The following is a 12,237-nucleotide window of genomic DNA, read 5'->3' as shown; positions in this document are numbered from 1 at the left end:
GGTCACCCCTTGTCTTCCTCAGGGGGTTTTCACTGGGTGGGTGGGGTTATCCCTATGCTCCTGATTCCCCCTCCTCAGGTACACACTGAAGAAGAGGGAACAGGTGTGTTGTGGCCTAGAGCATGCGAGGAAGCTCTCAGACATGCCCCGATGTGAGGATGAAGCAGTTATATTGCGTGTTAGTCTTCTTAACAGTCAACGCCAATTACTAAGTATTTTAGGGATTTTAAGTGTTTTTTCCCAGAGGTGAGATCCTATTTACAATCCCGCATCTAGCATTCGCTCAGTAAACTCACAGGAAGATGATGTGAAGCCTTGGGATGAGGAGTGGACGTTAATATTCAGGACTGGTTTTGCTGGAGCTGATTTCTACCAACGGGCTCCGTCACAGTAACTCACATGCGCAGGTCACTGTTCCAAAGTGTCATCCCAGTCATGAGCCCATTTGCCCCTCAAAGGAGCCTGAAGAGTTGTCGAGCCAACGTTCCAGGCTGCGTTCAATGAACAGGAATAGTCACTGAGGCTCTTGAAGCACGAGGGCATGGCCATGGTTTTGAAGGGAGAGCACAGAACCAGGACCCACCCCCAGTTCAAATTTGCTCCCTGCACCCTGCAAGCAAGGAGCTGGAGCAAGTAGGGAAGGACATTGGGATTCTCCAGCTATACCCAGGATAAAGCTGGGACCCTCTCTGCAACCTCCTGGGCCACTGAGCAGAATCACAGTTGACTTTTGGCTCTCATGTTCAACACCAAAACAGGAGTGAAGAAAGGTCACTCTGCTCCAGGCTTATCTCCATAACCCCCTCCCAGTTGGGCCTATACCCCTAACACTGCTGCCCATGTCTGGCCATGAAGCCTCCGGATGTATGTGGTGAAACTGCATGCTCCAGCCCTAGCACAGATCTGGGATGGATGGACAGACAGACAGGTGGGCAGGTGGATCGGTGGATGGATGGATGGATGGATGGATGGACAAATGGATGGGTGGATGGGTAGATAGGTGAATTGATGGACAAATGGATGATTGGATGGATGGATATATGGGTGGATGGATGGATGGATGGGTGAATAGATAGACAAATGGATGATTGGATCGATGGATGGACAGGTGAAGAGATGGATGGTGGGTGGATGAGTGGATGGAGGGATAAAAGATGGCTGGATGGACAGATGTTACCTGGGGGCCTCTGCAGTGCCTTTCATGGTGCCAGCTTGTAGCAAGTACTCAATAAATATGTGCTGGTTTTTCAGTTTGAAACACAATGGCCCTGCTTTGAGTTTTGCATGAGCAGAAAGCCACGCCACTACAGTGGTGCCTAATACTTAGTCAGCCGTTGCACCGTGGTTGCTGTGGGCCCCGTCTGCGTAGCTGGTCGGGTATTTTTCTCTTGAGTACGCAGGCTGTAAGTCTGTGTTCTGTCTTCTCCGTGCTGCTGCTTGTCTCGTTCAGCCGTACACCTGCCTGTGAGCACTCACGGTGTGACGGGGTGAGCGAGCACCCTCTCAGAGCCCTTGACCTCACATGCCCTCTGAGCTGTGGCTGGGCAGGATGACTGCCCAGGAGGTTTGGCAATGCACACCCGAGAGCATTGTGTTAGACTCGGCATGTGTGTATGCATTTAACATGCTCCGCTTCCACTTCCCTTCCCTCCCTGAAAGATTCAGTCCTAAACCCATAGGTTCATCAAAGCAAGGTGGGCACCTGCAGTGCACAGAGTGGGGGGTGGCAGGACCCAGAGACCAAGGCCAGGGTGTCAGAGCCAGACAGAGTGAAGAGGGTAACTCAGGGGAAGGGCAGCAGCATTGGTTGGGGGTTGTTTACATACCAGGATCAAATAAGCAAATAGCTGAAGATTGGTGGAAACCAGGTTTCTCACTTTTGGAGGAAGGAGTTACAAGTAGAATGAACTCTGGGGTGTTTGTTAGATTGGAATTGGGAATATCAGGGGACTCAAAGTTTCAGATAGATAGATGATAGGTAGATAGATAGATAGATAATAGATGGATGGATAGATAGATGACAGATGAAAATGTCTGTGTACACGTGTGGGTGTGTACACACGCACGCACACACGCGTTCCCCAGCTCTATTTACTGAGTCTAGGAGCAATGACATCAGCAATAATCATATTTTGGCTTCTAAACACCATTATCCACTATCTTAAAAAACAAAAAACAAAAAAACAGGAGAAATGGCTGAATCCAGGGCTGAAGCAGAAGAGATACAAGATGAATCTGGTTGACTGAAAAAAAAAAAGCACAACCTAAAAGTTGAGAGTTATGTTTTATTCGATGGACAGAACTGAGGACTTAAGCCTGGGACACAGACTGTCAGGTAGCTCTGAGGGGCTGCTCCAAAGAGGTAAGGAGGGGAACCAGGATACATAGGCATTTTTGTAACAAAGACCGGGTGGTCAGAACATCAAAAGATTACTGTTAATTAAAGAAAACCAGACATCTCAAGTTAAGGAATTTAGTGCTTTTCTGTGTATGGGAAGATGCAAGAGTCTGGGCTCACTGAAATCATTCCTGTCAATATGTACCTCAGCTCTCTGGGGCCAGTATCCTGTGTTTTCTCATCCTGAGTCCCCTCAGTGTGCACCATCGGGGGTGGCTGCCACAGCTGACTGCTAGATGGGGGAGGGGGGGGCCATCCTGCTTCCATCCTGAGTTCCCTCAGGGCTCACCGTTGGGGCACCTGTAGTGGCTGATGGCTGCAACAGCCTTTGTTTACTGAAATGGCAGGTGGCGTTTTTAGTTCACAGCCTAGACCATCTTCTTGTTCTGGAAAGCAAGGATGTGCTCTAAAAAATGACGGGGGCTGTCACACAGACACAGATCCCACTTGAACAAGCCCCACTGACCAGGGCGGGTAACTGAGCATCAAAATCATCACATGGATGGATTATAACCCAGTGAATCAAATAGAAGCCTGGAATCCAGAGAGATATCAGTGAATGTATCAAGGCTTGGTGAGGAGTGGAATATGTCTGTAGATTCCGAGTTCCTCCCTATAAAATGCTTATTAAGTATGGAGAGGAAGTGAGCAGCTCTGCAAGGGGGAGCCTGGCCGATGGCCACGAGAGAGATCCACCCAACTGGACGCCACGAGAAGGATGCAGTGTAACCCAATCAGCTCTGATTGTGAGGAAACACACACCCAGACCATGGACATTCTACACAGTACTGGGCCTGTGGTCTTCAAAACGACCTAGGTCTTGAACGTCAAGTACCCTGAGGAATGTTCCAGACTGAGGATGGCTAAAGAGACACCACAGCTGAATGCAGTACACCATCCAGAACTGGGGCAGATGGCACGTGGTGACTGGGGTCTTTCACGGTGACAGATGCATTGTTGCATTCGTGATTAGACGAATTCCCAGTTCTGATAGTTATGTAGGAGAATATATCTGCAGGAACATAACCCCACTCACAGGAAATGCACACGAAGTTCTGCCGGGGTGATGGGATTTCAGGCTGGCAATTTACTTTCAAATGGTTCAGAAGGAAAAAAAAGTTATTTATACTCTGCAAATTTTTTGTGAGCTTTTAGGTGCTGCCAATTTTTTTTTAAGTATTAAAATAAGGTATATTGAGTCACCAAAAAAAGAACAAGAAAAAACTATTGGTACAATAACAACAAAACTCCCCAGGTGATGATGAGGCATCCCCAAGGATTCAGAGCCTTTGTTTTAGAAGCCACGCAAGCAGTTGGCTGCAGGCTATGTACATAGAACCCTTTCCCCAGGCCAACCCACCCCAGAATTCTCAAGCAGGGCCACACTTGCTAACTCTGCCCCACCTGCTCAGAGACCGCCCTCGGTTAATTCTGGGTGCCCCGCCCCATTCGAGTGCCCAAGAGGCCCCATCAACCTCGAGGCACTGGCTTTCCCCTCTCCATGTTTCTTCCCTTTGGATTGGCCTGGTTGTTGAGAGACATCAAGGCTACAGTTCTCTGCCCGTGTCCTAGAGTCATGAGTGATGCAGGTTTTGGAGCCCACTCTTCCCCTGAGCCTCGGAGAAGAGCCAGGGGATGGCTGGGGAGGGTCCGAGTGGCCTGGGTGGGGCATTCTGTCACTCCCTCCACTACCCCTCAAGGCACCCTTCTTACCACCATCTTCAGTCGGGGTATCCCCTAGAAGGCCCACAGATCTTGGTAGCAGTGGACCCACTGGCCCATCAGACGTGCCCAGGCATACCTGACCCCTGAGGGTGAAGCTTCAGCCTAAGTTGCTGGATGTGAGCATGAACCCAAGGGGGAGCCTCCATCCCTCTTGCCCCAACTGCATCCTCGTCAACCCGCCCAGAGAACCAGCCCCCCATGTTGTCAAACACTCTGGGCGCCTCTGCCACCAGGGAGACTGCATCTTAATGGGAGCTGGCTGCCCACGTTGCCAGGTTCTCTGCCTCGGCTTCTCTCCTGAGACCACCCAACCCAGGGTCGGGGTGGAGAGCTGGGTTCAGTGTGCTTGCCAACATCGAGTGGTATGGAGGGGGCCCATGGCCTCAGATGGCCGCGACGGCCAGGGTCCACGCAGGGAAGGGGCACAGGGAGGTGTTTTGTCCTCCACTCCCTGTCCCGACTCGGTCCAGTGACAGGCTTGCTTCGCTGTGTCCCCAGCGTGGACAACGCCGAGGACCCCGTGTACGAGAGTCTGGAGGAGTTCCACGTTTTCGTCCTTGCCCACATATTAAGGAGGCCCATCGTCGTTGTAGCAGACACGATGCTGAGGGACTCGGGCGGGGAAGGTAAGTTTACACATAATGAAACAGATGTATTTTATTCACCACCCAGAAAGCGTAACATCCCCAGTAAGGAAGAGACAGTCCAACGTAACGGCAGAGCCTCCAGAAGGACACAGAGCCTTACTCTGCCTGGACAAAGATCTTATTATTTCTCCTCGTTTCTCCTTGACTCCACATGTTTCTTGCTCCTCCCCATAGAGGAGGGATTACTCTTTTTTATCTTTTTTTTTTTTTTTGGCCGCGCCACACGGCTTGTGGGATCTTAGTTCTCCGACCAGGGATTGAACCTGGGCCCTCAGCAGTGAAAGTGCAGAGTCCTAACCACTGGACAGCCAGGGAATTCCCAGGAGAGATTACTCTTGGCCGTCCATCCACCCTGTGTGTCCACGGCAGGAGAAATGTGGCTGAGTGGGAGTGGGAATGAACCCCGAGGGGCTCCAGGCCCCACCCGTTGCCCACACCCTCCAGCAGTGCCGGCCTCATCCCAGAGCCACTTGGCCACTCAGCCACTCCAGTCCCCTCCTGCCCTTCGCATGTGTCTTAAAGAAGAAACAAGAAAGGCAGAAAATGCAAAGTCATCCGCAAGGCTGTGATGGGACCAGGGCTGGGGGAGAAGGAGGAAGGGATGGAGGGCTTCCCAGGGCCGGTACCCGCTGCACTGCCCATCACGTGTGCCCTCTCCCTCGGCCAGGGCACTACCTCCCAGGGTAGACACTGCCTCCCACTTTACAGACGAGGAGCCCGAAGCCCAGAGAGGCCACACAATGTGCCCCCGCCCTCCGCTGAGGCCTTGAGGAAGCAGGGTCAACCCAGGCAGGGAGGGCTCCAGGCGTGTCCTCCCTCTAGCCTTTCTGCTGGAGCCCACAGGGCACCATGCTCTCTGAAAAGGAGGGACAGAGGAGGGGCCAGGATGGTGGACGGACCAGGAAGGTCACCCGAGTGTAAGTGCCCTGCCTCTCGTGGCTGTGGTTACCACAGAAGGCAGGGAGCTGGGAGTACCTTGGTCACTCCCAGTGACACAGGCCTGCCGGGGTCTGCAGCTCTCTGGGTGCAGAGCCTGGCCTCCCATCGGGGTCCCTGTACTCATCAGATCCCACAGAGCTGGGTCCACACTTCCTTCCTGTGCACCTGTCCTGGAGGGTGCAGCCCTCTCAAAGGCGGACCCACCCTGCCTCTCAGCAGAGAGGAGGGCAGAACCATGGTCACTGATATAGACAAAGCAAGGGTGGGGAGGAATCCTGAGCTCATCAAAGACATCCCTGACATCGACTGTCCTTTCCTTCCACAGAAGGGCAGTGAGTCACTGAGTCTGAGGCCAAGAGGCAAGGTTCTTTGTAATTAACAAAACAGATGCCGTGTCAGGGCAGGTATTTCCAGTATTTACTGTATTTCAGTGAGGATTTAGGCTTTTTCCCTCTTTTGGTAAGGAAATGAACAAGATTGTGTCCCGGTTGCTAAAGGAGCTGATCCCCGTCTCTCATTTCCCATCTGACTCACGACTTGGGCCTGGAGTGCTCTCATTGAGCTTCTCAAAGCCTAGAACAAATAAGCTCTTAAGCAGCACATATGTTGTTCTGTATGCAGATGATTTCGTAAACACAGGAGAGGAATAAGTACATCCAGGAAAACACGGGTTTCTAGGTGGCCATCAGCACACGTCCTGGCTCACCATCTGGGGTGGGCGTTTTGATCACCTTGGTGAGACTCAGGGCAGCAGGCAGGCCCGGCAGGTCACAGCAGAATCCCCTAAGCCCTGCTTGTTCCTAGGGTGCAGCTTGACAGGGCACAGGGACAAACGAGCCAGGAGGACTCTGCCCAAGGAGGCAGGTGGAGCAGGGTGCCCTGGTCAGGTACAGGACTTGGGGTCTAATGGGCCTGGCCCCTGCGAGCCTGGGCTTCCTCATCCATCGGTGGCAAGCATCACCTAGCCCCCAGGGAGCTCCTGCCAGGTGGGTGGAGGCCCCTCTGCTGTGGAGTAGGTGACAGATGACAACACCCGGGGCTGCAGCCTGAGCCCGCCCTCCCTTCCCTCTGCCCTGTCACCTCCCCCAGGATGGTGAGGGATGCTGTCCGCGCCCCCTCCAGCTCCACATGCCCTCACCCTTGTTTGTGTCTGCAGCATTTGCTCCGATCCCCTTCGGAGGGATTTACCTGCCCTTGGAGGTGCCTCCCAACAGATGCCACTGCTCACCTCTGGTTCTTGCCTACGACCAAGCGCATTTCTCTGCCCTTGTGTCCATGGAGCAGAGAGACCAGCAGAGAGAACAAGGTACGCCCGCCGCCACCTGACAGTGCAAGGTGGGGAAGGGGTGGGCCGGGAGGGGCAGGAGGCGGAATATGGAGCCCTCCCTGGGAAGCGCACTCAGCAATGATAGGTTTTGCCTAAAACTACCATATGCATGCAAAAAAATATCATTGAAAATAATGCCATTTGCAGCATCATGGATGGAATGGACTTAGATTATCGTTATCAAAGATTATCATACTAAGAAACTTAGATTATTATACTAAGTGAAGTCAGACAAAGACAAATATCATATGATATCACTTATATGTGGAATCTAAAAAAAATGATACAAATGAACTTATTTACAAAACAGAAACAGACTCACAGACAGAAAACAAACTTATGGTCACCAAAGGGGAAAGGGGAGGAGGGAAAAATTAGGAGTTTGGGATTAACATATACACACTATTATATATAAAATAGATGAATAACAAGGAACTACTGTATAGCACTATACTCAATATTTTCTAATAACCTCTAAGGAAAAAGAATCTGAAAAAGAATATATACATATATATGTATAACTGAATCACTTTGCTTGTACACCTGAAACTAACACAACACTGTAAATCAATTATACTTCAGTTTTTAAAAAAAGAAAATAATGCCACAGACAACTTTTAATTTAAAATATGAAGCGAATTAATAATCAAGCCACCCTTAAATAACTTTCACTATGGTTCCCTTTCACATGTACGCATATATTATATGGATGTAATTCATCTCAGATGTAATTTTTAAAAGCCCGTCTACTTTGTTAGACCAACCAGACGATCAAAATATTAAAACTCTGGACTAGTAATAAATTTACACTTAATAAATAAATAAATAGTAAAATAAAAGCCCCTCTAGTGCAGAGAGTCAGCAAATTACAGCCGACTGCCTGTTTGTAAATAAAGTTTTATCGGAACAAAGTCACACTTGTTCAAAGACATATTGTCTGTGGCTACTGCTTTTGTGCCCTAACAGCAGAGTTGAGAAGCAGCTCCAGAGGCTGTGTGCCTGCAAAGACTAAAATATTTACTAATGAGTGCTTTACGGAAAATGTTTGCCAGCCTCTGCTCTAAAGTAAGCTTTTGAATCAAAAGATGGATTTTTCCATTCAAGTCATTACATGGGAGTTTCCTGCCAGGAGCCATTTCAGTGCTGCAGAGAGGCTTGCCGGGCTGGACCCACAGGCTGCGCACTGCACAACTCCAACCACCAGTCACACAGACTCATGTGGGGCCTGTCTTCAGTCAATGCATTATGTGTCTGCTGTGGAAATGGCAGGATTTTGTTTGGAATGTTAACTGCTGATGGATGTGTGACTAACTGAGCAAAGAAAGGGAAACTCTTCCTTTTCCACTTCTGTGTCTGGTTAGACAGAGAACTCCCAGGATACTAAAAGAAGGAAAGACTGACCAGTTTCAGGGTCCCTGCCATAGGATGTGGTCCCAGGAAATCCTTGGTGGCTCGTCCTGTGGTGATGTGAGTCCAGAAGGAGAGGGAGCAGGGCTGCAACTGGCTGTAAGGGGACCATCACGTCCTTTTCCTGTGCTATTTACAGACATCTCACTTTAGCCATAGGAAGACATGTTTCGTCATTAAGGCCTGGTGCCATTTGCCTTTTCTGTTGTCTCTCTGCATTTTGGCCAGTGAGAGCTGGCACCTCCCTCACGGCTTCCAGCTCTTCTCAAAGCTCACCGCAGCTCTTGGGAGACAGGAGGGCCCTTTCTCTGCAGCCTCACCCTATCAGCAAGTGATTGAAAAGACCAAAAGCCTTTCATTTAGAAGCCAGATGTTGGCCATGAATATTGAGAAGAAACTTAATCAGGATAGTAGGTCAGAGGCTCCTAACTGGGCAGCTCAGGACTCTGGCTTCTATAGAAGAACCGTACAGAAAAAAATGAAAAAAACTATAAAAGAAAGGTGAAATAATAAAACCATTATATAAAGGTGAAACATTTTAGAAACAATTAACATATCGAGTATAAATTTTGGAGAATTTGAATAAAATTGGCTGTGTTTCATTTAGAAATTTTAAAAAACAGGGTCCTTCTCAGGACCAGGGATCCAGGCCAGGTGCGGGCCCTCTCATCCAGTCTCCCAGAGACTCTGTGGTCAGGGAAAGATCAAAGTCCCAGGGCTGGCATCTCCACTTGCTGAGCAGGGCCTTCAGAGCCCAGCTCCCTCCTCACAGAGGCACTGAGCTTTCTTTCAGGCCTTCCAGATACTGCTTATGGATGCTTTCAAGGCCAATATGAAGGTGCTCTTCAATAAAAGGACAAATGTGGAGGGGCTACCGCTTAGCAAGGGAGCGTTGCAGGTGGTTTCACCTCTAAAGACTTGTTTTTCCCATAAGTGGATTCTGGTGCCAGTGTGGGTTCTGAGCGGCTGTGTCGTGGGCTCCTGCAGCTCCGCCTGCTGGCTTGCTCCTAATAGCAGTGTGGTCTCTGCCTCCACGGCCCTCACGTGACCAATGTGCAGGGCTGCACATTGACCCGTTCAGTCCTCAGGACCATTGCACAAGCAGAAGCAAAGCACATGTAAGCGGCTCCCACTGGCTGGGTAACCTCTGTGCTACATGTCAGGCCCTCACACATTGGGAAAGAATACAAATGCTCTGCAGACTTTGAGGCTTTAAGTATTGCTACCTACACATCCCCTGTGCCACCCTCACTGAGCTGGTGGGTGCTGGTGGGTGCAACCCTGCTTCCTGCTCCTCCCACTAGCCTGAAGTCCAGTGGTCCTGCATGCAGTATTTGTTTGGGGGGCCGAGGGCCCATTCAGTGAAGCACCTGTTGCATCCAGGTTTGGGGACCCAAAGATGACAGTGGCCTTGCCTTGGGGCCCTTACCACCTTGTAGGGAAGACAGGCAACCCCATCAAGCCACATACTATACAAGGCAGGATGTTTCCCAAGCAGGCACGAGCTCCATTCATCAGGGGAGCGATTATTCTAATTGGGAAGAACAGACAGACCTGAGCAGAAGTGCTGGGCTGATGCAGGGATGTTGCTGGTGGGTGGCTGGCATGTTGCTGGTGTGGCCCAGCAAGCACATGTCATAGGAGCACGACAGCATTGGACCTGGGTGCTGCCGTGTCCTCACTGCGTGGCCTGAGGGGCGCCATGTGCCCTCCCAGCCTGTCCCCTTATCTGTTGCCGGTACAATAACACCCATCTCCCTGGAAATGAATGCTTTCTCCTCCCTTTCCTCACCCTCATTCCCTCCCCCCGCCCCTGTCCTCTGCCCTTTCTCTTCCTTTCCGCCCACTCTCCCATTTGGTCTCTTCTCATTTGACACATTTAAGGACATCACCACTTAATTATGAAGTGACCACCACGGTCACTTCCACACACTGAAGTCCTCAGTCACCCCTGGGAATGACATTGCCTGTCCCAAAGCCAGGTCTGTCCCCTGATCCTTAAATGTTGCTTCAAAGATAAACCTAAAGGCCTTGACTGGCTCCCTTCCTGGCCACCATTAGTGCGCAGCATCTCCCTGAAAGGACCTGCCATGGGCAGGAGGAACAGAGCAGACATTGTCCAGGGAGCCCATCACCAGAGGAAGCCTACCCCAGGGTTCCTGTGGGGCACTGTCCTACCTTCTAGCCCGACGGTAGAGGCTGTCGGGGGCTTTCTGCAAATACCAGATCCTAGCAATTCTGCCATTGTTACCCAGTGGTTGAGGATGGTGGGGAGAAGCTGAGAAGACGTCAGGAACCTGCTCAGGGAACAGACTCAGACTCTCTTCTCAGCCTTTATGATGCCAAGAGAATGGAAGCAACCACAGGAGGCCATGATATTAGCCCCCAAAAGAAGATAGTTCAGAATAGCATTGGGCTGCAAGGGGCTCAGAGGAGAAAATGGCTGCTGCTGCTGCTTCTCTGACAGGGAGTCCTGAGGTAGGTGGTCCAGGGCTGGTGCATCAGCTCTAGACATTCTCAGGGACTCAGGCTCCAGCCTCTCCCTGCTCCACCATCCTTATCGTGTGGTTTCAGCCTTATGGTCATAGAATAGGTGCTGCAGCTCCAGGCATCACATCCATATTCCAGGCTGGACCAAATGCCTCTCTTCTTGAAACTTTGTCACTTCAGTTAGGAAGAACACCTTCCCTCAGGACTCATGCTGGCATCTTACTAAGGCTGAGCTCCATACTTGCAGTTTCCCGGCTGCAGAGCAGCCTGAGAAGCGAGTGCAGTGGAGGAAGAAGGGGGTGAGGTGGTGGGTGAGGGTTCAGTCAGCCAGCTCTGAATCAGGGAGGGGATGTGATGTTTCCAGGCAGTTCCATCTGGACTCTCCTCTTTATTTCACCAGCAATGACCACTCATCTGGGGAAGGGCAAAAGTGCAAAAATGAGTTCTTTACCAACTTGGGTCCTCATCTGGAAATAAACCACGTTGGCTGTCAGGCTCTCAATCCCCTAAAAAGCGGTGGTGCGTGAGGCTGTCAGTGCTGTGCTCCTTAGGAGAAAATCCATTCTCTTTCAACGCAGACAGAGAAGCAGCCTTGCTCCCAGCGTCGCCCTGTACCGCCCGTGGACGTCAGGTTCCGGGCTGCCCGGGTGAGGGTGGCGCATGCGCCATTCCGTCCTGGCCGTGGCCACGCCCCCACAGGAGGACGAGCTGGGGTGGGGGCGGTCCTGCTGAGAGACAGACCTGGCGCCGCGCGGCTGACTTGATGGCACGTTCCCGTCCCCCCCCACACACACACATCTAAATGCCACCAGGAAGTTTCATGCTCAGAGGCTTTCTCTCCTAGAGCCCTGGTTCTGTGCCAGGACCCCCCCACCCCAAAGCGGGCAGGAGCCTTCTGACCCTGCTGAACTGAGACCTCGGCCTGGCCCGGGGCTTTTCACTCCGCCTTCCAGAAAGTCTCCAGCTCTGTGCCTTCAAGCTGCGTTGCACTCTGCCCCCAGGGAGCCTCCCAGGAAGCTCTTTACAGACACTAAGGTCACCACCCCCATAGCATCCTTGCCTACGAGGACCAAGGATTCTCAGTGAGAGGAAAGGTAGTGGGAAACCATCCTCTTCCTTCCTGCCCTTCCCTGCCGTGCGGGGCTTCCATCCGTTCACAGGGCTTCCTGGTTGCAGGTTAGAGCCCCTTCGACCGCAGGTCACCAAAACCCAACTCGACATGGCTCAGACAGGAAGAGGGCTGGTTGTCACACACACCATACTCTCAACATTGTGGGGCAGGCAGGCCCCCCCGGGGCAGGTGG

At 51.4% G+C, this 12,237-nt stretch overlaps 1 protein-coding gene across 4 annotated transcripts in view; it reads left to right on the top strand.

Moving 5' to 3' along the window:
* The window catches only part of LOC309655505 (OTU domain-containing protein 7A), a 381,768-nt gene that overhangs the window by 348,196 nt on the left and 21,335 nt on the right, over positions 1–12,237 (top strand). For all 4 annotated transcript variants that reach the window (XM_082450780.1, XM_082450781.1, XM_082450779.1 and 1 more), the window contains 2 exons: positions 4,622–4,749; positions 6,866–7,015. In XM_082450780.1, the coding sequence (XP_082306906.1) occupies positions 4,622–4,749; positions 6,866–7,015 (278 nt within the window). The remainder of the gene's footprint in view (positions 1–4,621; positions 4,750–6,865; positions 7,016–12,237) is intronic.

Source organism: Balaenoptera physalus, assembly GCF_965194825.1.
Source record: "Balaenoptera physalus genome assembly, chromosome: 2".
Lineage (NCBI taxonomy): Eukaryota > Metazoa > Chordata > Mammalia > Artiodactyla > Balaenopteridae > Balaenoptera > Balaenoptera physalus.
This window is presented reverse-complemented; position numbering and strand designations above follow the sequence as displayed.